The sequence below is a fragment of the Arabidopsis thaliana genome, assembly GCF_000001735.4.
Source record: "Arabidopsis thaliana chromosome 1 sequence".
Classification (NCBI taxonomy): domain Eukaryota; kingdom Viridiplantae; phylum Streptophyta; class Magnoliopsida; order Brassicales; family Brassicaceae; genus Arabidopsis; species Arabidopsis thaliana.
The window spans coordinates 1,059,468-1,084,714 of NC_003070.9; the positions used below are offsets into that span (position 1 = coordinate 1,059,468).

Below are 25,247 nucleotides of genomic sequence, written 5' to 3' on the forward strand. Positions count from 1 at the left end.
AACGCACACATTCGTGTACCGTTTCCGATTTTTCGTTCCTCCAATTTCATTCTCTCTCTCTTTAAGAAAAATTCCTTGTTTTTGATCCGAGAATCGAAGTCGCCCTCGAATCAAGATTAAAACCTCGTTTAGTTCTCAATTTCAGTTCTGTGGATCCGTGCGTGACCTCAAGTTTTTTTTTTTTTTCTGTCTCGAAATTCAGAATCGTAGAGGTGTTGAAAGTTGAAACCTTTTTTTTGGTTTGCTTGGTTAATGGGTTTCTTCAAACTTGATCGATAATTGGATTTGAATCAAGGGTTTTAGTGTTCTTGCTTTGTGTATTCGTTTGGCAATTTGGGATAATGAATGGTTTGCAAGAAGTTTGTTCGTCAAGTGGGTCGGTGATGATCGGACTACCAGCTGAAGAAGACGAAAACGCCGCACATTCGTCGGAGGATTCATCTTGCCCCGACGAGTCAGTGTCAGAGACAGAGCTCGACCTAGCTTTGGGTCTTAGCATTGGTCGTCGGAAGGTTCGATCGTCTTTGTCTTCCTCGTCTTCTTCTCTGACCAGGGAAAGTGGGACCAAACGCTCTGCTGATTCTTCTCCGGCTGCCGCCTCAAACGCAACCAGGTAAAAAATTCATCTTCGAGACTTTATATTATAACCTATATGAATGATTGGTCTCAGATTGCTTATTGTTACAGAATCAAAGCAACTTAGAGGATAGAGCTTTTAGACCTTAAACTTTGAGAATGAATGAATCACAGGATTGAATCAAATAGAGTGTTCCCTGAAATGTTTAGTTAAACTTTTGAATCATATTGGTTTATACTTGTTCGTCTTTTGATTTAATATCTTTTGGTAATGGAGCAGACAAGTTGCTGTAGGTTGGCCGCCTCTACGGACTTACAGAATCAACAGTTTGGTCAATCAAGCAAAGTCTTTAGCTACGGAAGGCGGCTTGAGTTCTGGCATTCAAAAGGAGACTACAAAAAGTGTAGTGGTTGCTGCTAAGAACGATGATGCTTGCTTTATCAAATCGTCCAGGACTTCTATGCTTGTGAAGGTGACAATGGACGGAGTTATAATTGGAAGGAAGGTTGATCTCAATGCTCTGGATTCTTATGCAGCCTTAGAGAAAACTTTGGATCTAATGTTTTTCCAGATTCCTTCTCCTGTAACAAGTCAGTTACTAATTCTGTTTCATGAGATTCCATGTGATTCTGTTTTTCAAATTCTGTGTCTCTTGAAATTGACTGGTTTTGATTGATCGATTTGTAGGATCCAACACACAAGGATACAAGACAATTAAGGAAACATGTACTTCGAAATTACTGGATGGCTCATCGGAATATATCATAACATATCAAGATAAAGACGGAGATTGGATGCTTGTAGGAGATGTTCCTTGGCAGTAAGTGACTACCCTTATAACTTCCCATTCATCATCTGTATTTGTAATGTGGCACATCCATTTCAATGAAAACGATCTTTTCATCTTCTCAGGATGTTCCTCGGGTCTGTGACAAGACTGAGAATCATGAAGACATCAATTGGAGCTGGAGTAGGTAAGTAGAGAGTCCTATATAGCAAAAACAGTTTACATCTCTTTGGTCTGTAACTCATATATCACATTCACATATATACATGTGCATATGTTTATACATGAGTGTACATATGTCTTGTGGTCGTTTGTGAATATCAAACAACAGCTTAACCTTGTCTTTAAAGATCTTTGTATATTTAGGGTTTTTCACTCTATTGGTGCCTGATCCAATATACCACTATAACAACAAAGGCATGCATCTGGATTAGGGTTTAGTGATGAAATCAAGCTACAGTAATATGATAGAATCACCAGTAGTTTCATTCCCTGGAAAATGAAATACAGCTCTTGTGCGTACAATAACAACAATCAATCAGCTTCACGAGGTTTTCTTAGCATAAAAACCTAATAAACCTAACACAGTCTTGAAACAGAATGAAAAACGTTTTCCTTCATTGGCTCAGTTAGTCTTCAAGGTTACAGAGATTGGACTTCTAACTCGCTGCATCAGATTATGAGAGTTGACCCAAGTCAACTGCCCTTGTGCAAAGCTAGCCACCTTCCCTCCTCTGTTTTTCTTCTTCAATACAAACCATACTCTATAGCTCAGCGTCTGATCCACGTGTTTGAACACAAGTCTCTTAGGATTGACAATAACTTTGATCCCCTCTGGAGCCTTGACATTCACTGAGTATATCGAGTTAGGACTCCCAACGTTAGTGACACGCCTTGTGATCATCTCCGTAGTCTTGCCACGTTTGAAAATCACGGCTATCGACGGGTAATTGAGACTAAAACCCGGGTTTTTCCGCAATATTCCATTGCAGCTCACGTTCTTATGAGTGATTGCTAAAATATCTGATCTTGTGAATCCAAGAGTGCAGAGGTAAGTTATGTAATCCACTGGTTGAATGTTGTAAACCAATCCCGGGTTTATCGCCTTTTGCGGATTCACATGCCCTGCTCCAATCGCAAACACACCGGCTGGTTTGTTACCATCCTTTATCGCTTTCCCTTGACGATCGTACAAATCCGCTGTTGTCATCAATGCGGATTTGATTGCAGCTGGAGACCAGTTCGGGTATGCAGACCGGATAAGAGCAGTGATTCCGCTAACATGTGGACAAGACATTGAAGTTCCTGACATTACAGTGAAGTTAACTCTTCTTGAATCATAAGGAAGTCCGGTTGGTCCTAGATTTTGAGGCCAAGCCGCAATGATATTGACTCCCGGAGCAATCATATCCGGTTTTAGTATCGAAGGATTGGCTAAACTCGGTCCTCGAGCTGAAAACTGAGCCACCTCCGGTGCTCGTGACCTCCCAATCACCGTACCACCAAAAATTATCCGCGCCTTTGGTTTCACCGTGGCATTAACATAAGCCTTCAGAAGGACTGACTCAGTGTAACCAATCAATGTAGCTGGTAAGAGATGAACGTCAATAGAATCTTCTTCTTGGTTGATCTCTGTATTGGCTAAGATCATTGCAACTCCTCCAGCTTCTTTAACCGCTTCTCCTTTCTCCGATCTTCCATTGACTCCGCGATCACAAATCACCATTTTGCCTCGGATTTCTTCTCTTGGAAGTGACCCTCTCAAACAGAACTCACTTCCTTTATCTCCTCCTGTGACGTAAATCACCTCAACCTCTCTCCCGGCATTCTTTATACCTTTTCCCGGATACAATGACTCTCCATAGAGAAGCTTTCCGTTGGCTAATCTGACCACAGCGGGAAATCTTCGATCAAGCGTGCCTGCGCCAATGGTTGAGACCCAAGGAGCTGTGTTTGCAACAGAGCTTTCGATTGGACCGTTGTTACCAGCTGCACAGATTACAGATATACCGCGTTCCATGGCTCGGAATGTTCCAATGGCGATTGTGTCATCATACAAAGGAATAGGGAAACCGCCAAGGGAAAGCGAAAGAACATCGACTTTATCTTGAATCGCTACATCTATAGCTGCTAGAATGTCAGAGCTGTAACAACCATTGAACCAACAGACTTTATAGACTGCAATGTGAGCTCCAGGAGCCATCCCACGAGCCACACCAGCTCCATTGCCAAGAACATTCGCCATCGAAACAGAGGATCCACCAACTGTTGAGGCGGTGTGAGTCCCGTGTCCCGTTGAATCTCTTGCGGAAATGTATTCACGAGGCATGTTTGGTGATTCCTCTGGTGAATTAGCGACACGGTGTCCTCTGATGAAGAATCTAGCACCGATTAGCTTCCGGTTACAGCTCGAAGAACTGAAACTTTCTCCTTCTTGGCAAATCCCTTTCCATTTCCGTGGAATCGAAGGCATTCCGGTATCGTCAAAGCTAGGACTTTCAGGCCAAACTCCAGTATCAAGCACGCCGATAATTGTGCCTTGACCAAACCGAGATTTAGACCATACACCGGAGTTTCCAAAACCGTCGAGTCCCAAGAACTTGTAAGAGTAAGTGGTTTGAACCTGAAGAACATGGTCAGGTCTCACTGCAACAACTTCAGGTGAATATCTCAGTATCTCGGCTTCTGATTCAGTCAACTGAGCAGCAAATCCTTCAATCGCAGAGCCATAGGAGTAGAGAAGTCGAGAAGAAGGCTCTTCCTCTTCTTCTTCAACACCTAAAACCGCTTCTTGGAGAAAAGAAAGATGCCAATCAAACTTTGAGGCAAAGGTTTTAGCGGTTTCGCTATTAGGATGAAGCTGAACAATGTAAGTCTGCTTCTGCAGGATCTCTGACGAAGAAGAACAAAATAGAAGAAAGATAATGCAGAGAAAGAAAGGTTTGGGTTCCATTGGAGAGAGTTAAAAAAAGGAGTTGGTTTAGTGTAGTTGAAGTGCATGGTTTTAGAGAAGAAGAAGAATAGGGTATTTAAAGAAGAATGAAGAGAATTCAAAACCTGGGATTTGGAGTCTAAGGAAGAAGATGATGAAGCTCGTGAAGAGTAAGAGCTCTGCCTCACGAGTATCCTTTGTATGTTGCAGAGGTAGGAGCTTCTTCTCTTTTATTTTTTTCTAAGACATGAACTATATTAACTGAAGCTGTTTAAGGTTTTTCACTTGTAAGGCTTTTTTGTCTGCCTTGTCTCTGTGTCTCTGTTTTTCCTTTTTTTTTCCTTGTTCACGAGATGTTATGGTTAGGTTTTATTGCGTATAGTAGTTTGTGTAGCCTTTTTCAGCAACAAAAGATTTTGAAATTTATTTGGTTTCCATTGAAGTTTTACCAAGCCAAAGAAAATTCATTTAACAATAACTTAATAATCAACCATTGGCCAAATATATGTATTTTTTTAAAAACATACTATTAAACTTAGTTAAAGCCTTGAATAGGAAAATACGACCGTTGAGAAAGGAATTAAATGCAGCAGCGTGGTTAGTGTTCGTTCACTACGTGCATTTATACACGCACGCTCAACACGCCTCGTTTTGTCATCGGGTACTACGTCACAACAAAACGACGTCGTACAGATATTGTTATATTGGGCTCTGTACAACTTATAAGCCCAGTACTGATTACACTTATAATAAGCCCAATACAGATCACACTTGAGGGATGATGACGAATGATTAGTAGTTTCTACTCTAATCTTTGTTTGTTTTTGCAGTTTATTGATAAACATGAAAACCAAAGAAACTAACTGTTCCATACAAAAAAAGTTTCTCCCAATGTTCGACAGAAGAGATTTAAACCCAAAGTTTTTTAAGCGCGGAGATTTTGGCATCCTTTCATGCTTTTTCTTTTCTTAAACCCTGTGGAAAACTCTCTCTTACTTTAGACCTTAAGCTTTTGTCACATATCAGTTCTTTTATATCCTCTTGAGAAAAGAAACCCCCTAAACTGAATTTTTAACATGGAGGATCATAATTCAGGGATTCCAGTAGATCTTGAGGAGTATTCTGTTACCAATTTCAAGAACATCGATGATTTGTCTTCTAATAGCCGTGCAGGAGTATCAAACTCTGCTACTCTACCTGCAACAAACCATAAACATAAACATTGAATTCTCCCAAAAGACGACGAGTAATATGAAGAAAGATCCATGTTTTTAATTTGTATGAGACTAACCGTCGCTGAGAACCAAAACTAGGTCACTGTCTATAACAGTTGGTATCCGGTGAGCAATGGTGCAGACCGTGCAGTCTTCAAACTCTGTTCTGATTATCTTCTGGATCAGATTGTCTGTTGCTGTGTCAACCGATGCTGTTGCTTCATCAAGAACAAGTATTTTGGCTTGTTTCAGTAATGCTCGTCCAAGTGACACAAGCTGTCTCTGCCCTACACTCCAGTTATCTCCATTTTCCAGTACTACTCGGTTTTGAGCCAAAAAAATCAGTAGAAAGAAGCGAAAAAGACCCGGGAAAAAGAGAGGACTTTTGATGTAAATAGTTACCTGGAGAGTCAAGTTTTAGGTCTTTTCCTCTAACAACGTCTCCAAGCTGGGATTTATCAAGCGCCTGTCAGCAAAGTTGGGTAAATCTCTAGAATCAAACTCCAAATCTCAGAGTTTAGTGTCTAAAACATAAACAAGATAAGAGTATCAAACAACATATTTATAGATACCTCCCAGATTTTATCATCTGAATGTTCTTCAAGTGGGTCAAGATTTGCTCGGATTGTTCCTTCAAATAATGTAGGATCTTGAGGTATAATCCCAAGGCGACTACGAAGATCATGAAGACCAATTTGAGAAATGTCAATGTTGTCAATAGTAATTTTTCCAGCAGTTGGCTCAATCAATCGAAACAAAGCTTGAATCAAAGTCGACTTTCCGCTTCCCGTTCGCCCAACAATCCCAATCTTTTTTCCACCCGGAAACACACAGCTCACCCCATGGAGTACTGTTGGAAGATTCTCAGCATAACGAACCTTCGAAAAGAACGAAGCAATAAGAAAGCAGGGAAAGGAAGTGCAGAGAGGTAATAAAAATAGTATTTTTGAATAGTACCTTAACATCAACTAGCTCAATTGTTCCCGTTGCAGGCCACGAGGAAGGCGGGCGGAAATCTTCTATAATTGCTGGGGCCTCTCCTACAATCTGACTGTACTGATAAATCCTTTCGATTGAGATTATTTTGTTTTCAAGCTTACAAAAGCTAAGTATCCATCGTGATAGACGTCCATTCAAGTTAAGTCCATATGTCACAGCAAGACCTGCCATGCCTATTACAACAGGAACATCAATATTAGAAAAACCGGCTGCTCGTTGATGCTTTTTTTGTTATAGTAACTAGAGATACTTACTTGGATCAATGGTTCCATGTGGAAAACTGACGAGTAAAACCATACAGAAAGCAAATACAAGTGTGGAAAGTAATTCCATGCGTAAACAAAGCCATTCGATAGCAGCGATACTGCAGAAGAAAGGTCGAACAAAACAATCTAGAAGATAAAGATTCCTTTTGATAAATCTTTTTTCCTGGCCAAATCCTCTTATTGTGGCAGCACCAGCAATTGATTCTCCAAAAAGATGAATTATTGGAGACTTCTGGATACTAACTATCCGAACCAATTCTCTTGAAGAAGCCATGTAATATTTCTGCATTTTATTTCAATATAAACTAAATTACGAAAACAATCTTTCACAGTTATTCAGAGGAAAAATCGAAAATAGATTTACCTGCATCCAAAAGCAAGCAACAGCTACCGGAACAACAAGAAGGAAAACTTGCCAGGTAACATTGGTCATTACAGCGACAATGCCACAGAGTTGTATTGTTGTTGAAGCAAACCCACCGAGTCTAAAAGGAATGTCAAGATCTACAACACTTTGATCAATAGAAACCTGCACATCAATAAAATCCCCAAAATCAGAAAAGTAACACAGAAACTGTGGAATTTGGTTATAATACCACATCTACATACCCGATTCAAAATTCTTCCTGCAGGAGTGGAATCAAAGAATGACATTGGCGCTCGGAACACACTTCTGAGCATATTTAAGAACAGTTTCTGTGCAGCTGCAAGACCAAAAGTTGCAACCAGAGCAGCTCGAACAAATATGAACACAGAGCTCCCGAAAGCTAAAGCCGTATAAACGATGAGAAGCAGAGTAGGATCCACTTTAGATTCGTCACCTTCAGTTTGAGGATTTGCCCAAGCCATCCACCAATTACTAGCAATCTGAAGAAATTGGAAAGCAGCTTGTGCGAGTATAATAAGAGGAATCAGAGCCCCTTTATATGCAGCACCCATGTATGACAAGTACACCTTCATGCTGACTTTTCCCTTTACTCGTTCCTCTTCTTGAACAAGCTGCTTTTTGCGGGAACGCTTAGCTTTCTTCTTCTTCTCTTTGATTGCCTTTAGATCTGAAGCAGATCCTCCCTCTTGTACTTCCTTTGCCAAAGTCTCGATGTCATTTTCAAAAACATCAGACTTTGGATTATGCAAGACCAAACTATCGCGAATAGGATTTTCATCAGAGTCTTCTGAGGAGGGACTTGGGATGTCCATTGCCTCGATTGCTTCATGGTGGGCAGACACTAAGGCCTTAAAATCAGTACCTGCTTGCAGCAGATCATCATATTTACCCGATTGAATAATCCTGCCTTCCTTCAGAACCTTTGAAACAACACAAATAAATATTTCAGAGCTTATCATAACGGAAACAGTTTGGAAACTCCTTCAACAATTTTACCTTTCTGCAACAATAGAGATAAGTTCATCACAGGCTGGTAAGCTAAACACCTAAAAGAGACCCTTTAGCAATTCTAAAAGGACCAACAGTAGCCAGAATTAATGTGTAGTAAAACCGAGAAAAAAGAGTTTCTTACCAATATTAGATCAGCTGCAGGGAGAAACTCAACTTGATGCGTTACAAAAACCACAGTTTTCTCAGCCAATGCAGATAGAATATAATCCTGTATAGCCATTAATAACCGTGTTACGCAAACGTTCAAACTCAAAATATGAAAACATGACTTGAATAGCTTCTTACCCTAAACAAATCAGAGCCAGTGTGTGCATCAAGAGCACTAAAAGGGTCGTCTAGTAAATAAATGTCAGCATCTTGATATAATGCCCTTGCAAGTTGTACACGCTGTTTCTGACCTCCGCTGAGATTTATACCTCTCTCCCCGATAATAGTTTGGTCCCCATGTGAGAAAAGCTCTATATCTTTCTTTAGGGAACATGCTTGTATCACATTCTTGTACTTTGTTTTCTCCATTGGACTGCCAAATAGAATGTTTTCTTCAATGTTACCAGACTGAATCCAAGCCGATTGAGACACATAACCAGTAGTACCACATATTCTAACCTATATAACAATTATCAGCAGTTGGATCAATGATAGCTAAGTGAATATAAGAAAAGAAAAGAAAAAATAGTGAAGCAATTGAGACAAACACCCCAAAACATTAACTTACTTCGCCAGAGATTTTTGGGATTTCCCCTAGGATGCAAGAGATAAAACTTGATTTTCCAGAGCCAACTGTGCCACAGACAGCCACACGCATACCCTTCTCCACTTTCATCTGAATCCCAGATAATGTCGGCCTTGAAGAAAAAGGGTCCCAACAAAACACACCATCTTTAATCTCTATGGCTATATTCGAAAGTCCCCGTGGAATAACAACAGTTGCATCTTCTTGAAGTTCTTCCTCCTGCAAGAACCCAGAAATCCTATCAAGAGAAACCTTTGTCTGAGCCATCATTGAAACCAGATCAGGAAAGTTCCGAAGTGGCTCCTGAAGAATTCTGAATGTCGCCAGAGCAGAAAGAACACCTCCAGCGGTAAGTTGAGTGCCTAGAAATATCGAAGTAGCGAATGTAACTGCGGCGACAAAAATGGGGGAACTCCAAAAGATAAAAGTAACAAAAGCCTGAGAATATAAGGCTTTGCGAAGCCAACCATACTCCTCTTCCCTCATTTCTTCCAATCTCACTCTATAACGATCTTCCCATGCCTGCAATTTCAGAACTCTCATGTTCCTAAGACACTCTGAGGTTTTCCTCATTCTTTCATCTTTCGCAGTCATCAACTTATCTTGATAGTCTTCCTGGACCTTAGCGAGTGGAATCGTGACAAGAATCGAGATTATTGTAGCAACCAATGTAGCTACAGCAGCTATGCCCACGCTTTTATATAGGATTGCAAGAGCAAGAACTATTTGCATCGGAAGCATCCAAATATCATGAAGATACCATGAGTAATCTCCTATGCGCTGGACATCGACTGCCATGTAGTTTACAATTTCACCGCTCGTGTGGTTCTGCTTGGCTATACTTGAAAGTTTGAGACCTTTTCGGTATACCATTGCTGTAAGAGCTGATCTAACATGCATCCCTAGGATATCAACACCCATATACCACTGGCGGGTGGTGACTGTCTCTATAAGCTTGGACGTAAAGAATATCCCAGCGAGTACGTATCCTTCATGAGGGAAAATCTCCTTCCCTCCAAGATAATCAACAAAGTAGCTGATCAAGTAAGGACCGACATAGGACACAAGAGTATTCAACCCAGCAAATACGGCATTGCAAGCAGCTTCTTTCCAAAATGATTTCATAATTGCACGAGCTAAAGAAGGAGGCTTTGAAGGATTCTCGGACTTGCATCTCTTCCAATTCGACTTCAAGACCTTGTAACTTGATTTGGCTCTATCTCTTGGTGCAAGAAGCGGTATATCCTTAAGCTCAAGCGGTCTTTTTGAACCAGCCGAGAGAAGTGGATCCAACCATGAAAGCGTAATAAGGCTAACTAGCCCAGCAGTACTATATGGAGTAACTTTAAGACAAGCTGCCTCTTCTTCAACAAGCAAAGGCTCTTGAAGATCAGAGGAGCTTCTGGTAACTTGAATACCAGAAACGCCTCTCCAGGCCAGAAAGCAGAGAAACCCAAGAGCAGGTGTAACAGCTAAATTGGCGACAACATGAGAAGAACATCTGCTCCAACCTTCAATGGCTAGCCTTCTTCCATCGACATACATAGTACAGAGGCAAATCGAAAACGCCAGGAACCACCATATCCTCACCAAGAAGGGTAGCTTCTCTGAAGACTTGTATTTCAAATGAAGAACTAAGAAGCTAAGGACAAACCAAGCTAAACTCTGAGAAGCTGGAAAGCAAAGAACAAACCAGTCACTGACTTCTCTTCTAACCTTAACCCCATCATATACTAACACCAAAACTTGGACGCCTAACACATATAAGCAACAGAGCAAAGACAGATTAAACCCAAACCCAACACTAACATGGTTAACCTCTCTTTCCAAGCTAAGATTAGAAGCTGAAACCGTATCGTCCTTAGAGAGCCTATCTCTGCCTCTTCTCACGCAGACGAGAATCTGCCTCGCGGAGACAGCAAATAGAAAGACAAGAAAGAGTAGGAGGTTGATGATGACCGAACATAGTTCCAGTAGTGGCAAATGCTCTCGAAAGATCAACGAGATCTCAATAAAATCCATGATCGGGAAAGATTTGTGATAGAGAGTTTGTTTAAAATCAACAACCGGCGGATTGTTCGAGATAGAACAAGCATCTCACCACATCCCAAAGCTCGTAGCTGCAGAAGAAGAAAAAAAACAAAGGAGAGAGAGGCGATGAATCTTATATTTCAAAGTGGAATTGACACATTGCAAATCAAAACAAAATGAGTTTCTCTGCATGACCCAACACGTAGAAGCGATCACAGAGATACAAAAATACAAACAACAAACAAACAAACAAACAAACAAAAAGGAAACTTTGGCTCTCACCAGCTCTTAATAGATCAAAATCGATATTTCCCAGAGAAGAAGATAGAGAATGAGAAGAAACAAATCAGCTGAAACCAGACGTCACTTGGGTTCTTGAGAGCAATCGAGAAGAGAGATCTCTCTTCTCTTTAATTAAAATCAACAAGAAAAAAATTAACAATTTCTTCTGTTTCTCTCTAATCCTTCATTCGCCAACGAAAAAAAATGCAAAATTTATTGGTTGGATCGATTAAAGATTGTGCAAAGTAGTGGAAGAAGATTGGGAATTTAATAAAGGAGCTTCCTTTGCCTAAAATAAAATAAAAAATAAAGGTGGTTCCTTTGGGCTTTTTGGATGCTTTCTCGTGGACTTACTGTTTTGCTTAGTGTGTGTGTTAATAATAAAGCCGTAAGCTCTTTGTGCGCTCACGATGCTTGACGTCGATGCGTCAATGTGTCTGTATGTGATCTGACTTTTTTGGTGATTTCATTTTTCAATTGTCTTTACTCTTTATGATCAAATTATTGTATTATTTGACCATATATGTTATCAATAAAAGCACTTATCATTAAACTTAACCATGGTAAGCAATGAATCATATTCCGATTCTTTTACGTTTTTATTCTCTCGATTCGTTTTATACGAAATCGCCAATCATAACTCAAACGAAAGAAATTACCATTTTGCTAATCTAAGCTGTGTCTAATTAATTGTGGGATACAATGGAGGAGGAACCTTATACGGTCCATGGAATATTCTACACGTGACGTGATGAGTATTATGTATTGTCTACAAGGCTACAAATATTACTAAAATAAAACTGTATAGGTGTCAGTATATTACAAAATACTATATAATCACTGGTTTATCAATTCCTATGTATACACATTGAGCTTTTTAAAATTCATTTGTAGAAAGTGGAGACATACACGTTATCGTTTCAATACATATATATAAAAGAAAGAAAACCAATCTATCATCTCTGCACCAAAACAATGAGACAAATGTGTCAACTTGATTAAAAGATATAAAAGAATAGCGTAAGAGTATGAAATTAATGACTTTATATATAGTCCAAAGATCCAAACTTATACTCACCACCAAATTGTTCGTATGTACTAATACTATAGTATAATTACATGCACTCTTGCTCTCAAGTGAGAGAGTGTGAGACTATTCAGATAAGCAACTATATAAGACCAACAAAAGATGATTTTTTTTTAATTCTTGCCCGTATGTGTTTATTTGTTTGTTTGTTTGGACAATATGCGGATGACGACTTACTACACATGCCATTCATGCAAGGTAATGCGTCTTACGTGGCATACCATTTTCTAATACATGTATGATTAAATGTCAATTATTGCTGACTATGCAGTAAAAAATGTGTACGTTAATATGTCCTTTGATTAATATATTACATTTGGTTATACACGGTACGTCAACACATTTCTAGTTCGCAATAGGGAATTCTACGTTCTTCCACATATAGTATTTCAAATATATATATAGACTGAATCTTCCTTCTTCCAATCAACTTATATTCTCACGAATAATAGAAATTAATTTCAACTATATATGATGATGTAACTTGGAAGAATTAAGGAGATGATGTAACAATCTAGAAGCCTTGATAGTGTATTATAATGTTATACATAAATAATGACAATTGTAATATAGTTGTTAATGCTGCGTAGTTTTTGTCATTTGCGTTTGTTTGGTATAGTAATGGCTTTGTTCAAACTTTTTTTGTACCACTTTCGGTCCATGCCAGCTCACTTTCCATTATCTTTCGTTTGCATAAATACAAATTTCAAAAAGGTAGCTTTTCTTAGATGAAAAAAAAACAGTATATATGTTGCTCAGTTCATGAACACTGTATATGAACCAAATGTCGCTTACGTATGCAAATTGTTCAATTGAGGAGGACAAACAACAACAAAAAAGATAGTGGAACATGCGATCTTCTTTAAGTTCAAACCGTGTGTAACGTGGATAATGATAGTGGTGCGTGGTCCTTTAACAAAAGAACTAATCATAGTGTAATATACCTAACACATTTCTCTCACATGTTATCTATTTGTTTTAGGTGTTGACATATGACCTAAAAGAAGCCTCTGTATTGTTGCTTAAACGCAGGCACTGCCTGGAATGTTAACAGGGCTAATTGCGAGTTATAAATATTCAGTTGTTGTAAGTCTTATCAAACTATTATTGTCTATTGATGATTTAACAAATACCAAGCCAAACACAATTTAATTCCTATCGCACTATTTTGGTAAGGTGATTGGTGATTGGTGAATGTGAATTCAATACTAAATGATGTTACAGATTGTACGGGCCAAGTTAGGCCCATTGAATGGCCCACCACCTTAAATTCAACTATGGTACTAAGAAAAGTTCTATCACTTGTCGTTTTATTTCTCACCGACCTTTTTCTTACATTGTCCCCCGCTCTCACCTTTCCTTTAGACTCCGGTGTCTCAGTCTCACTGTCACTGGAATTTATTATTCGACTCAGAAATTTCACTTTAAAAAAAAAAATCTCATGTGTGTTAAATTTGGGCCCATAATACTCTCTCATATACACACAATCGAGGCTCATGATAGCTATTGAGATCAAACCGGGACAATAGTATTAAACCGGTATTCGGTTAACGAGAGGAAATAACCGGTATCTGTCCCTCTCCCTCCAAAGAACTCGAAGCTTCTTCTTCTTCTTCTTCTCCTGCTTCTGTCGTCGTCTAGGTTAATCGAATATTTCACTATTTGCTTTCTATCTTTCTGCTGCGAATCAATGGCGCTATGGATGGACGCTGGAGCGACGCCGACCACGGAGAAGGAAAAGGCTGATCTTGAAGCTATTTCTGCTCTCAAAGAATCCACCGCCATCGAATTCAAAGTACCTCTCTCTTCTCTGGCTCGTTCGATTTTGATGTTTGATGTAGTATCGATTTCATTCCTTTGCTGTTTAAACACAGGAAGAGGGCAATGAATGTGTAAGGAAAGGGAAAAAGCATTACTCTGAGGCGATTGATTGTTACACGAAAGCCATTAGTCAGGGAGTTCTAAGTGATTCAGAGACCTCTATTTTGTTCTCGAATCGATCCCATGTTAATCTACTCTTAGGCAACTATCGGCGTGCCCTCACCGATGCTGAGGAATCAATGAGGTTATCTCCTCATAACGTTAAGGTAGTAAGCTAAACTTTCTCTTTGATTTCGTTGTACCGTTTTGGTTGGTTTCTCTGATGGGTTTCAATGCTTCAAAAGGCGGTGTATCGAGCTGCTAAGGCATCCATGTCATTGGATTTGCTGAACGAGGCAAAGTCTTATTGTGAAAAGGGAATCGAGAATGATCCGAGTAATGAGGACATGAAGAAGCTTTTAAAACTTGTGAATTCAAAGAAGCAAGAGAAAGAACAACATGAGGCTCAAGCCTCACAGGCGGTGGTGGAAGCCAAGGTTAGATTTACATGAATATCAAGCTTTAATACATTACAAGTCATTTCACTTTGAGCATTTTAGCTGACTCAGTTTTCCTTGGTTTCACTACAGGCTTGTCTCTCTGCGATCGAGAACAGAGGAGTGAAGATTGGCAAAGCAATGTACCGAGAACTCACTGGTTTGAAGAAGCCAATGTTAGATAAAAACAACATCCTTCATTGGCCTGTCCTGCTTCTTTACGCTGAGGCCATGACAAGTGACTTTGTTGAGGACTTTTGTGAAACAGACATGTTTGCAACTCATCTTGATATGATATCCTTTTGCCAGTTTCCTTTCGTTTCTTATTCTTGCATCTCATTTCGATAACGTCTATAGACTGTTCAATGCGCTTTATGTCCCTCCTTAGCGCTCTAAACATGTTTTCAGAGGACAGCCCGCCGCTGCCATGGGATAAAAACAACGAATACTCACGTGATGTTATTGAGCTTTACTACGAGGTAATCACTCCTACTTCACCCACACATCATTCATGTATTAACAAATTCTTGTTCAGGTCTTCCTGCGCTATCTTACAAAAGTATTTTCAGTCAAAATGTTTCAGCTTAGCCATTCTGTTTTTAATGTCCACAGCCTCTCAAATTCTTACATATGGCTTTCGTTTTATCCACTAGCAAGAGAATCATTTCTTTTTTTATAACACTGATGATTTAGTCGAACATCTTCAATGAAAAGTGTGTGTTATATGAAGCACTGGTAGTAACATCAGGATCTTTCTTTTCTCTAGGCGAGTTCAGGAACTCCATTGCCTAGGAGTAGAGTTCTCCAGTATCTTTTAGAAGGTACAAAAGGTTCTCAAGCTGAAACTACCGGAGAAGAGGACACAAGCGCAACCAAAACACCCTCCTACCGTAAGGATCCTAAACTTGTGATATGATATGCATTTTGCATTGCCAATCATTCTATATAACATATATTCCTTGAATTTGGGTGAAAGTGAAAGGTTCTTCGGGTATGGTTAAAGTGAACGAGAGAAGAACATTGCATGACGTGTTGAAAGAACCTAAGTTTGTCATCCCTGAGATTCCAGGTTTGTTTGTATGATCACATTGGCGTCTGTTTTCTAACAGTTGCTACAGACTTCGTTTGCGTCATTAACGCCTCTCTTCTTGTTTTTTGGTTGGTTACAGTCTTTTACATCGTATCAAAGAGGTCCAAATTCTACAAGGACTTTACCGCTGGAAAATGGACTCCACCAAACTAAAGAATTGAGTTAGAAAGAGAATAGTTGATGATAATTTTTTGCAGCTTCTTTTTGTTGTTGGTTGTCGTAATCTATTACTGTTACCGTTCAAAGACACAAACCTGTTCTGAGTTATGGCTAGGGCTCCGCCACGTCCAAACTTTTCTAGGTAACGAAAGTAAAAAACCAAGGGGAAAAAAACGATCTTACAGAGGAAAAAACGTGGTTACAATCTTAGTTACAAACTACAACATCAATTTATCAAACAAAAAAACATCTTTTTTTTTTACATTTTTCTGAAGTCATTTTAAACAACAAACTCAGAAACCTGCTTCATTTCTTTTTTGTTTTTTTAAAGAAAAGGGTTTGCAAATGGAAGATAGGCCATCCCAACCTACGGCCCTCAACAGTATATAAGAAAATAAGAAAAAGATACCACCAGCTCGTGAATGGAAAAAAGCTTCTCAGGTTTGGAATCGCACAGCGGGTAGGACAACTAAAAGCACCGCGAGCAAACAGAACGGGAAGAATAACCCGAAAAGAAACAAAGGAAGGTAAATAGTCCCGCAATGCAAGATCTGTCTATGAGAGTGTGTATATAGAATGGTTGAGACCCAAATTCTTCCCTGTCTAGCATTCTAACGCATAGGTCTGCACCTGTGGTTCAAAATTTTTCCAAGGATGGAAATCGAAACATTCATATGTTAGTTCAAAAAGATTCGTTTGCTTTCATTCATCTTTTATTATTATTTCAAGAAGATCAACCTTGTTAATAATTCTACCTCGGCCAAGTTCTCATCGGGAGAGCTATTTGGTGCAGTGAGATTGGACGCAGCAGCTGTGTTGTACCGGAAGATCCTTAGTTTTCCCTCCTGAGATAAATATTGAGCAAATATCAATACAAGTCAACATTTTAGCGCCGAGAAGTTTTTCACATTACGATTTAGGATTAATTACCTTTGTTCCATAGACAAGACCTCCCCCAGGAGAAGGATGAAAGCAAGCAACATTAACTTCATCCTCTGAGCTTGGAAGTACTCTCACCAGTTCCATATCTGAAACTCTGTAAATCTGAAGGAATAGAAAGGGAAAAACACAGTCTAAACTCTTGTATGATATTCCAAGTGTATATAGTTAATGATATAAAATGGCATCTGCTAAACATTGTTCTGCTGGTCTAGAAATTCATAACTACTGGAGCATAGACGTTACCTCCAAAACTGTGAAAAAATGTGATGTTGTTTCTCCATCACTCACAATGCTCTTCAAAAGAGAACCATGACGACGACCATATGCAAGCAGAATGTGCTCGGAGGTTGGTGAGAACTGCACGGAAATTTTTAATTATAAAGTATTTCATCACAAAAATACAAGTGAACAACTCTATTTACTATTAGGGGTGAAATCTCAAGGAACTTTGCAGTTATGAAGTACTTGAACAATGTTATGTCTAGAAAAAAGTTGCAACAGAGACTTATGTCTAACAAATTTATTTAATCCAACCAAATTGTGGCTAACCTGGATAGAGGTTAAGCAATGTGCAGCCCTAATTGCCCGGGACACAAGTACCGAACCAAATCTGCAGACATACATAAGACATTTTCTCTTGAGTTTTTTTTTGTTTTGTGCTGTGTAAAATTTTGAAAAAGGTAACAAGAAAAACAATTGGAAGTAGCACTTACGATTCTTTTTCCAGAGAATACACACGAAGTTCATACATGACTTGATGTGCTGTGACAGGATGTCGAGTAGGGGAAGTTGCAAGCCCTGAGTCTTGTTGGACCAGTGTCTGCAAACTTGGATCTGTCTCAGCATGAGGAATAACGCATGCAACACAGGCTGCTAAATATCTCCCACATGGAGAAAAATGGGCTCCCATCTCACTGCAACGATAAACACACACATCATGTATCTCCATCAAAAGGAGAAATATTATATAGCATCACGATCATCTAAGATCGTACAACGATATAAGGAGAAATTTTACCTGCAAAGAACAGCATGATGTATTGTTAATCGACATTTGTCAGACTTCAGTATTGAACATGGGTCTTTGATGTCATGTGACCACACTCTCAGTTTGACAGTACAAGGCAACTCTGCAGCAGCAATTGAACTAGCCAGTTCAGAAGGGATTCTGTTTACCACAGGTTGAGCATCAGCTCCTTCATGTTGAGTGTTACGAGAGGAACGACCTTCTGCTAAACCAGATCCTGCGAAGCGGGACTGTAGAATTCGGTCCCGGGAGTCACCTCTTGCAGAAACCCCATATAAGTTAACACCACCAGGAATTTCTAATGACGCTACTCCAGCCTCTAGACTGGCTGTGGATGAATGAGATGCTGAAGAAGAACCCATATAAGGAGTTGAGTTGACGTGACCACTACTACCAGTAGGAAGAGCCACTGAATTAGCACCAGCTTGGCTTTGAGCCATCAACCACCCTTGTAGAAAAGGTAGCTCCCAGGAACCTCTGTCTCTAAAGTGAAATAACTGCTGAAGTTGTCCAAACTCCAGTAAATCTGGTTGACTTGAAACTTGACTGGGAACTCTATTTCTTCCAACAGGTTGAGCTTCATCTACATCCATGGCATCAACTGCAGTAGTAGAATTTCTAGCTCCTGCTTGGGTAGCAAATGTATTACTAGCAGAGTTGTCTGGGACATGATAGGAACCAGAAAGATCAGCAGACGTAGCCATGGGAAGAGGAGAAGGCGAAATTGTTCTGCTGCCATGTTCTACAGAACTTTGATTACTCTGAAACCTTGTTTGTGCATTCCTTGGACCAGTAGTACCACTAGAATATAGTATTCTTGGATCATCCGCAGAATATGAAGGCAAGAGCAAATACGGTAATGGCACAAGTGGCAGTTCGGCTGCCAAACTGGTACGACTGCCACTTTGTGTGTTGGTGAAGAAAATAGCAGGGGGCGGATATCGCAAATAACCTGGAGATGTTGATCTTGTCATTGCGGAATCTGATGAATCAATGTCAGTCACCTGCCATTTATAGTTAATAGAGTAAGCCCACAAAGTGGCAGAACATTAACTCAATCCTCAATATGTAGCTCACCTCAGCAGTCAAGAGAAGAGGAACCCCATGTGGATGAAAGTGTACAGCTCTCAGGGACCGCCTTGTCTTCAACACAATTGCTGGTGCCGAGTCATCCCCTCCCTTATTATAATGCCATATGTGCAACTTCAAAAGGAAAAAAAAAGTGCATTAGTCAAACTTTAAGAGACCGTTAGATCAGATACTTTATTCTGAGAGGATAAGCCACCTGCAACTAGCTAGCGTTTCATGAGAGATTCAAAGGGAATAAGATACCTTATGACCAGATGCAACAGCAAGTAATTCACCTCCAGCGTGGAAAGCAATGGAAGCAATAGGTCGATCTGTTTAGTGAAGGAGGAAGAGGGACGGAGTTAATTATATGAAAAAGTAGAAGAGGAAAAAGACAAAAGAATATTGCTTGGCGCTTACAGAAATCATGAGTTCTGATACACTCCCCAGTTTTTGCATTCCATAAGCGCACCTCATGATCTAAACTTCCACTAGCAACTATTTCTGAGTGGCGCGGGTGAAATCTGACCTGTAGAGAACTTAATAACATTAGATATTAAAGCAGTAGATATAACGCAAAGGAAATTATCTAATTAAGCAAACCAAAATCAACTTAATTCATTGCAAGTATTGACTAACATGCTACACCTAAACAAAAAATATAACAAAATTGACACCAATGACAAAGATAGCCACCAGAAATCATTTTCATGAGAAAAGATTGACTAATCTAGAGACGGTTCTGGTCAAGTTAGTGCTACCTAGTAACCATGATAAATCAAAGAGTCAATGAAGTTAAGAGAAAAGAGATAGCATTCTCTAACTCACCACCCAGGGTGTCCTTCGATGGCCAGTCAATATTTTTAAGCATTTTCCTGTCTCACAATCAATAATTTTTACAGTGTGGTCACCACTACAAGATTAAAAATACAAAAAAAAACTCATTAGCAAACAAAAAAAAAATTCCAACAAATACGACTCATGATACTTACTGTGTAGAAGCAAGAGTTCTTCCATCTGAACTAAAAGCTGCTGCAATCGTTGACCTTGGAGGAGGTACAAGAGGACAGTATTTAGCAGATAAATGCTGCAATGACTCTGCCTCAACCCTACATGTAGGGAATGCAGTTTACATTCAGATGCCCGAAAGGAGGCAGGGATCACATCAAAAAGAGAAGCGAAGAAGTGACGAACGAAAGGTACCAAGAAATAAGATTAAGTCCCTGCTCTCTCACTGGTTCGCTAGTGGTTCCACACGACGAATCAGCATCACATCGGCTTTCACCCCACCGTTTTCTTGGAACAAACTTTGTGTTTGGTGAAATTTCCCTCTGGACTAGTAACTTGAAGACACTCCTACACCTGAATAATCACACTCAAACCATATTATGAGTGATCCAGCCAGATCAGCAGCTGACAGAATTAGTCTGGGCACCGCAAAACATGAAATTATAGGCTGCAAGTAAGATACACTTCCAAGCCATTCTGTTGTCTACTTGTCTTAACTGCTGAAACTAGCACAGATTCATCAAAAGCCGCATAATTGTCCTTGTGAACAAGATTAGGGTTCCAAAACTCTATATTACATGAGATCTATCACTTCAAACTGTTTGTATAGCCATCGTAAAACAAAATTCAGAAATTAGCATCCGAATTTTAAACGATCTCCTAAATAAGCCTTCCAATTACGTGATCTAACGCTGGATCTCCTAAACATGAACAAAGTAGTTCCTAGTTTCTATAATTCAAAGGCATCAAAAAGGTTCTACTACAAGAATCCATAATTCAAACTCAAGTCAATAAGCTAGTCCTGACCTCTGGCGATGGACATTAGCCACTGGTTTTGCTGAAGGTATCATCGACCGAGGAGAAGATTGATCGTTTAACCAGATAGATTCCGTCATCACGAAAGCCGAAATTCATATCAATACCCCATTTGACAGAGAATCCATAGATGCGGACGAAACCCTAACAAGACGATCTTCGTTGAAAACAAGGCCAAATCGCCGATCTAATCTGCCTGAATTTCCTCGCCGGCGGCTCCGTCCTCTAGATGGGTCGGGATTATTTACGGTGAAGAGCTACGAAGATACCTAAAAGGAAAAACAGGAGGCCATAGCTGAGGATGGTCTGCGATACATTAAAAGGATCTCCTTTTTTTCTCTCTAATTGGAAATGCCCTGTTCTTGATTATCTAAACACAATCTTCATAATTTTAAACATACCCTTATATTTTCTTTATTTCATATTTTTACCCTGATAAAAACTTATAGAACACTGTAACCCTATTTGTAATCCTAATATATAATTTTGAATTTTTGATAATTCCTCGATTGATCCAAATAATATTTGAGATTTATCTGAAAAATTAGTTGCTATAATAATTCGTAATATATCTTATCATGGACACGAAGGAGGATTGAATCGCAATTCATACAATGTTGGCAAATTCTTAAATTTAATGAATCAGTAGGGGTATATTAATTGAGTTATGTCTTATGTGTAATTTGTTTTACACACTTAACAAGTTCATCACGCGGGGACCAAAAACGAAAAAACTACAAGCAGTTAGCAAACTTTTGTAATGAACAGCAAAGCATCCTAATCATTAACACAACAGGTTCGGTACAATGCCTTAACCGGTTCGGTCTTTCATTCATGTGTTCAAACACCGGTTGTTAACCTAACCGAAAACATAATAAATACATACAACCAATAAATCGTACCAAAAACTAAAGTCCCTAGTAATCTAAGAAGACGATAAATAGTTAAATACACTCTTGACATGTTCTAGAGCAAGCTATCGGCTCTAGACGGCAACCGTCTAAAGAAGCTAAGCCCTCGCGACGGAAGTTTCCTCCTAAACCGAGGAGGTCTCAGATAATACAAACCGGAAATAGCTACTGTCAACTTAACCGGCACAGTGTAAAATCCAACTGCCGCCAATAAACAGAACATCAAGAAGAGAAACGTAGCACGTGGATCACGCCAGCTTAGCAAAGCTTGTACCCTCTCTCCCTGACTTGCCATGTCACCAACCACTGTCTGAACCCTCCCGGCGATGCTCCTAACTCGATCGTATCTCATTCTCACAACATCAAATCCTCTGCTTGTCGGAAATGTGTCAAACTCTTCATCAAGTTCATCGGGAAACACAGTTTCTGCGTGAGAGATACGCGCGTCCATGTGCGGTGGATATCTAGACCGCCGCCTGAAACGCCAAACGCCAACCGCAGCCGTGTAAAGAAGCAAACACGGCAATAGAAGCTCCGGAAACAGAACCATAAACAAGAAAGCCAAAACAAAAACCGTCGAGTAAACCGGTTTACTCCAACTTCTCATAACTTCAACCAACTTAGCAACCGCGACCAAACCGGAAATCACGTTAACCAGTCGGAAAAAATTAGCTTTGCTCCTTCTCATACTCCAAACATGGAAATCATGATCTAGCATATATTCCACAACCTCACGACCCAATGGTGGCTCAGCTCTACTCAGCCTGGCCGCAACCGCGTTTAGCGTTTGATACCGCAAACGTTCAAGCATATGGACGCCTAACGGCTGAGTATAATGCATCTTTGGAAGCAATGGTAACGCATACATATGAAGCATGTTAACAGCGTTACCGCAAGATAATCTAACCGCTAAATGAAGCTCACCTGTTTTCTTTACTCCAGAGGGATGCAACACAATCAATGGATACGAATGCGTGTAAACCCGTCCTGTCTCTAGCGTAGACAACCTAATCCTAACCTTTCCAATCCGCACATCCCGCGAGTTGTTATTTTCATTAACACGTGCATTATCGAATACACCGACGGTAACAACTGTGCACGGGTCATACACTTCCCAAGTGTACTGCTCGTTCCACTTAGGACAAAGACTGTCCACAACAGTTCTTGTTCTGACCCATTTAGGCCCATACTTAGCCACGCAGTACGAGTCCGCGATTCCACCGCATTTCCCGTCCCTAACCTTCATAGGCATCAAACCAGTTGCACTAAGAATCCCAATCTCTAAAAGCCCTACTTGCGGTTTCCAAAGCTCTTTCGCAGTCGGTCTAACATCACTGTTATACATTGTTGCCTCATCCAAAACATGGTAGCCACCGTCTAATGACAATCTAAGATGAATCCTAGAACCAAACCGGTTGTTATTGTTGCCGTTATCTAGGCTAAACCATCTTGAACCAACCAGTGTATCTCCTGTTCGTCTTTCAACAGCGGAAATCGGAATCTGAACCCTCCCAACAGCCACATCGTTTTGTCCTCCTATTGCACCACCATTAAGACGATCCTCTACAACAACTGTAACGCAATCCTCAAACGGCTCTGCAACTACAAACATCAAATCCTCATTCCAATAAGGATTTGAAAAGCTCTTTGTGGGGATTGCAGATGCGATTGCAGTTCTCAGTATCTGACTCCCTACTTGAAGCTTCGCCGAAAGCTCTGGAAACCTCATGAGACTTGATCCCTTGTCCATAATTGCAACATCTTGAGCCTCAATCACTGATATCCTAAGATACCATAGCTTAGGAGACAAGTAAACCTTTGATTTGATCGATGAGAGTTCCTCGATGTGAACATTTCCAGCCTTTGAATGCCACGCCTCCGCAAAAGCCTCATCAGCTTGAGTCCCGAACCACACCGAAACCATAAGCTCTCCATTACCTCTACCGCCGTTTCTATTCTCTATCTTGTACCATTGCGGAGCTAACGGACTATCCGGAGGAACGCGGGTTGGGATCTCGCTTAAATCAAACAAGACTCTACCCGTATACTCATCTTTATTACCTTCTTTAACGAAAAGCTCAACTACGGATGATTGAATTCTTTCTTTGGAAAAGACAAATACTTGATTCCACTCTGGATTACTGGAATTTGAACTCACCTTTTTAGTAACTCCCCTGTAATTACCCAATTTCACTTCCGACACGACTTCGCCTAATACCGACAAGTCCTTAGCTTTCACGATATTAACATAAAGGTACTGCATTTGCTCAACTAGATCATAAGTGGAGCTTGTTTTGTCCTTGTGACTACTCAAACCGCCAAGACCATTACTTGTTCCTCCAAGACATGGCTTTGTCTCTTTAAGCGAAAACTCACTCGACCCGTTAGAGTAAACGATGGGTCTGGGTCCGGGTCCGGGCATTGGACTGGGAAGAGCGGTTATCACGAGAGGCTTTATCTCACTTTGGTGTGGATAAAACGGTAGCATCCTCTGTCCTTGACCGTTCTGCTGACTTTGTTGTTGATTTCCTCTGTTGTGATTGTGAAGAGAAATTTGTTGCTGTTGTTGTTGCTGCTGTTGTTGAATCGCCATGGAAGAGCTCACGTTCTGTACTTTTTTGCTTTTCTTTGAACCACCCGACCTGTTAACCCGACGGACATTCTCACCGTTCTCCGCCGTTGTGGTCATGTAGTGTTTGACGCTGATTTCTCCACGCACGGAAGAGAAAAGGCTTCTCTTTTCAAGAGTGTAGAGCTGAACGACTGACTCTCCTTCTCTTCCAACGCTGGAACCCAAAACCCTAACCTTTCCCAAGAAGTTTCTACTGTTAGAAGAACGCTTCTCGTTGTATACGTTGATTTCTAGGGCTTTGTGTCTGAGGTCGTTGACGTCAATAACGTGGAAGACGAGCTTCTCGTTCCAGATTGGGTTCAAGTCTTTGGGTTTGACCTTAGTCCGGAGACGTTGGTTCTCGAACTGCACTTCCACAAAAGGTGACGAAGAATCTTCGCCATCTTTTGGCATGAGATTGTGGGCCCCTACTATCTCCACCACGAGCCTCTCATTGCCAGTGCCGGTTTTAGCTTCAGTCATTACCGGTTAGAAACAAAGAGATAACAACACCAATGGAGAAGATTAAAAGCACAAGACAAGTGAAAAGACAGTGACTAGAGAGAGAAAGATAGAGTTATAGAGTCTTTGTGTATGCAGCAGACATTAACAAGAGAGGGCGTGCCAAGGAGAGAATCTGGATTTTGTATTTTCTTACAATATTAAACTACGTCTCAGATATTTCTCAATTTTAACTTTTAAAAGATTTTTTTATCATGACAGTTTTGAATAATGAATAATAGGTTGAGTTTGTAAATTAGCAACAACAAAAAAAAATATACGAACGATAGCTTTTCAATAAATAGAAGAGAACATAAAGGAAGGGAACTTCGGAGAAAGGGACATAACAGCCTCGAGCTTCACGCACCTGGTCGCGCGTGGATTTAACAACGTGTCTCAACCAATGGAATGGCTCTGCTCTGTACTTACCGTCTGCTTTTTGCTTTCCTC

General features: G+C 40.1%; 7 protein-coding genes and 1 long non-coding RNA gene across 12 annotated transcripts, besides 1 other annotated feature; 2 read left to right on the top strand and 6 right to left on the bottom strand.

Moving 5' to 3' along the window:
• The first annotated feature begins 2 nt into the window (after positions 1–2).
• IAA10 (indoleacetic acid-induced protein 10) lies at positions 3–1,742 on the top strand. Its single transcript, NM_100291.3, has 4 exons — positions 3–613; positions 857–1,167; positions 1,265–1,397; positions 1,490–1,742. The coding sequence occupies exons 1-4, from the start codon at positions 342–344 to the stop codon at positions 1,557–1,559; spliced, it is 786 nt and encodes a 261-aa protein (NP_171906.1). The 5' UTR covers positions 3–341; the 3' UTR covers positions 1,560–1,742.
• AT1G04105 (uncharacterized protein) lies at positions 263–881 on the bottom strand (the record flags this gene model as incomplete). Its single annotated transcript, NM_001331462.1, has 2 exons — positions 263–598; positions 816–881. Coding segments are annotated over 2 exons (402 nt in total), but the record flags the coding sequence as incomplete, so codon positions are not given.
• Positions 1,743–1,829: 87 nt separating the features above from the next.
• Positions 1,830–4,342, bottom strand: SDD1 (Subtilase family protein). The gene has a single exon (NM_100292.2). The coding sequence runs from the start codon at positions 4,315–4,317 to the stop codon at positions 1,990–1,992; it is 2,328 nt and encodes a 775-aa protein (NP_563701.1). The 5' UTR covers positions 4,318–4,342; the 3' UTR covers positions 1,830–1,989.
• A 454-nt stretch (positions 4,343–4,796) lies between these two features.
• Positions 4,797–11,613, bottom strand: ABCC5 (multidrug resistance-associated protein 5). 3 transcript variants are annotated; one of them, NM_001331463.1, is made up of 13 exons: positions 11,221–11,552; positions 9,375–11,027; positions 8,890–9,269; positions 8,460–8,780; positions 8,296–8,382; positions 7,385–8,083; positions 7,140–7,304; positions 6,764–7,058; positions 6,468–6,682; positions 6,083–6,388; positions 5,913–5,976; positions 5,588–5,827; positions 4,987–5,493 (listed from the first exon to the last, which is right to left on the bottom strand). In NM_001331463.1, exons 2-13 carry the CDS (start codon positions 10,927–10,929, stop codon positions 5,381–5,383), a joined length of 4,440 nt encoding a protein of 1,479 aa, NP_001322077.1. In that variant the 5' UTR covers positions 10,930–11,027; positions 11,221–11,552; the 3' UTR covers positions 4,987–5,380. The 3 variants fall into 3 exon arrangements, with proteins under 3 accessions (NP_171908.1, NP_001184906.1, NP_001322077.1); NM_100293.3 differs by having other exon boundaries at positions 4,797–5,493; positions 8,890–11,027; positions 11,221–11,613; NM_001197977.1 differs by having other exon boundaries at positions 4,983–5,493; positions 5,588–5,812; positions 8,890–11,027; positions 11,221–11,580.
• Positions 6,049–6,067: a sequence feature (AT1G30270.uORF1).
• Positions 11,614–13,106: 1,493 nt separating the features above from the next.
• Positions 13,107–13,313, bottom strand: AT1G04243. The gene has a single exon (NR_138677.1). It is a non-coding gene; the product is annotated as an other RNA (long non-coding RNA).
• Positions 13,314–13,806: 493 nt separating this feature from the next.
• On the top strand, positions 13,807–16,101 carry TPR2 (Tetratricopeptide repeat (TPR)-like superfamily protein; the record flags this gene model as incomplete). Of its 2 annotated transcripts, NM_100294.3 has the most annotated exons (8): positions 13,807–14,102; positions 14,182–14,394; positions 14,473–14,664; positions 14,758–14,958; positions 15,063–15,143; positions 15,431–15,554; positions 15,641–15,733; positions 15,834–16,101. In NM_100294.3, exons 1-8 carry the CDS (start codon positions 13,998–14,000, stop codon positions 15,905–15,907), a joined length of 1,083 nt encoding a protein of 360 aa, NP_563702.1. In that variant the 5' UTR covers positions 13,807–13,997. The 2 variants fall into 2 exon arrangements, with proteins under 2 accessions (NP_563702.1, NP_001320488.1); NM_001331464.1 differs by lacking the exon at positions 13,807–14,102 and having other exon boundaries at positions 14,133–14,394; positions 15,834–15,907.
• On the bottom strand, positions 16,076–21,163 carry AT1G04140 (Transducin family protein / WD-40 repeat family protein). Of its 2 annotated transcripts, none has more exons than NM_100295.4 (14): positions 20,766–21,163; positions 20,154–20,312; positions 19,943–20,059; positions 19,779–19,863; positions 19,371–19,479; positions 19,215–19,282; positions 18,960–19,085; positions 17,874–18,886; positions 17,569–17,769; positions 17,405–17,465; positions 17,099–17,212; positions 16,844–16,957; positions 16,669–16,758; positions 16,076–16,543 (listed from the first exon to the last, which is right to left on the bottom strand). In NM_100295.4, the coding sequence occupies exons 1-14, from the start codon at positions 20,852–20,854 to the stop codon at positions 16,517–16,519; spliced, it is 2,373 nt and encodes a 790-aa protein (NP_563703.1). In that variant the 5' UTR covers positions 20,855–21,163; the 3' UTR covers positions 16,076–16,516. The 2 variants fall into 2 exon arrangements, with proteins under 2 accessions (NP_563703.1, NP_849587.1); NM_179256.1 differs by having other exon boundaries at positions 16,078–16,543; positions 16,652–16,758.
• A 393-nt stretch (positions 21,164–21,556) lies between these two features.
• AT1G04150 (C2 calcium/lipid-binding plant phosphoribosyltransferase family protein) lies at positions 21,557–24,964 on the bottom strand. The gene has a single exon (NM_100296.2). It carries the CDS (start codon positions 24,777–24,779, stop codon positions 21,741–21,743), a length of 3,039 nt encoding a protein of 1,012 aa, NP_171911.1. The 5' UTR covers positions 24,780–24,964; the 3' UTR covers positions 21,557–21,740.
• Positions 24,965–25,247: the final 283 nt, after the last annotated feature.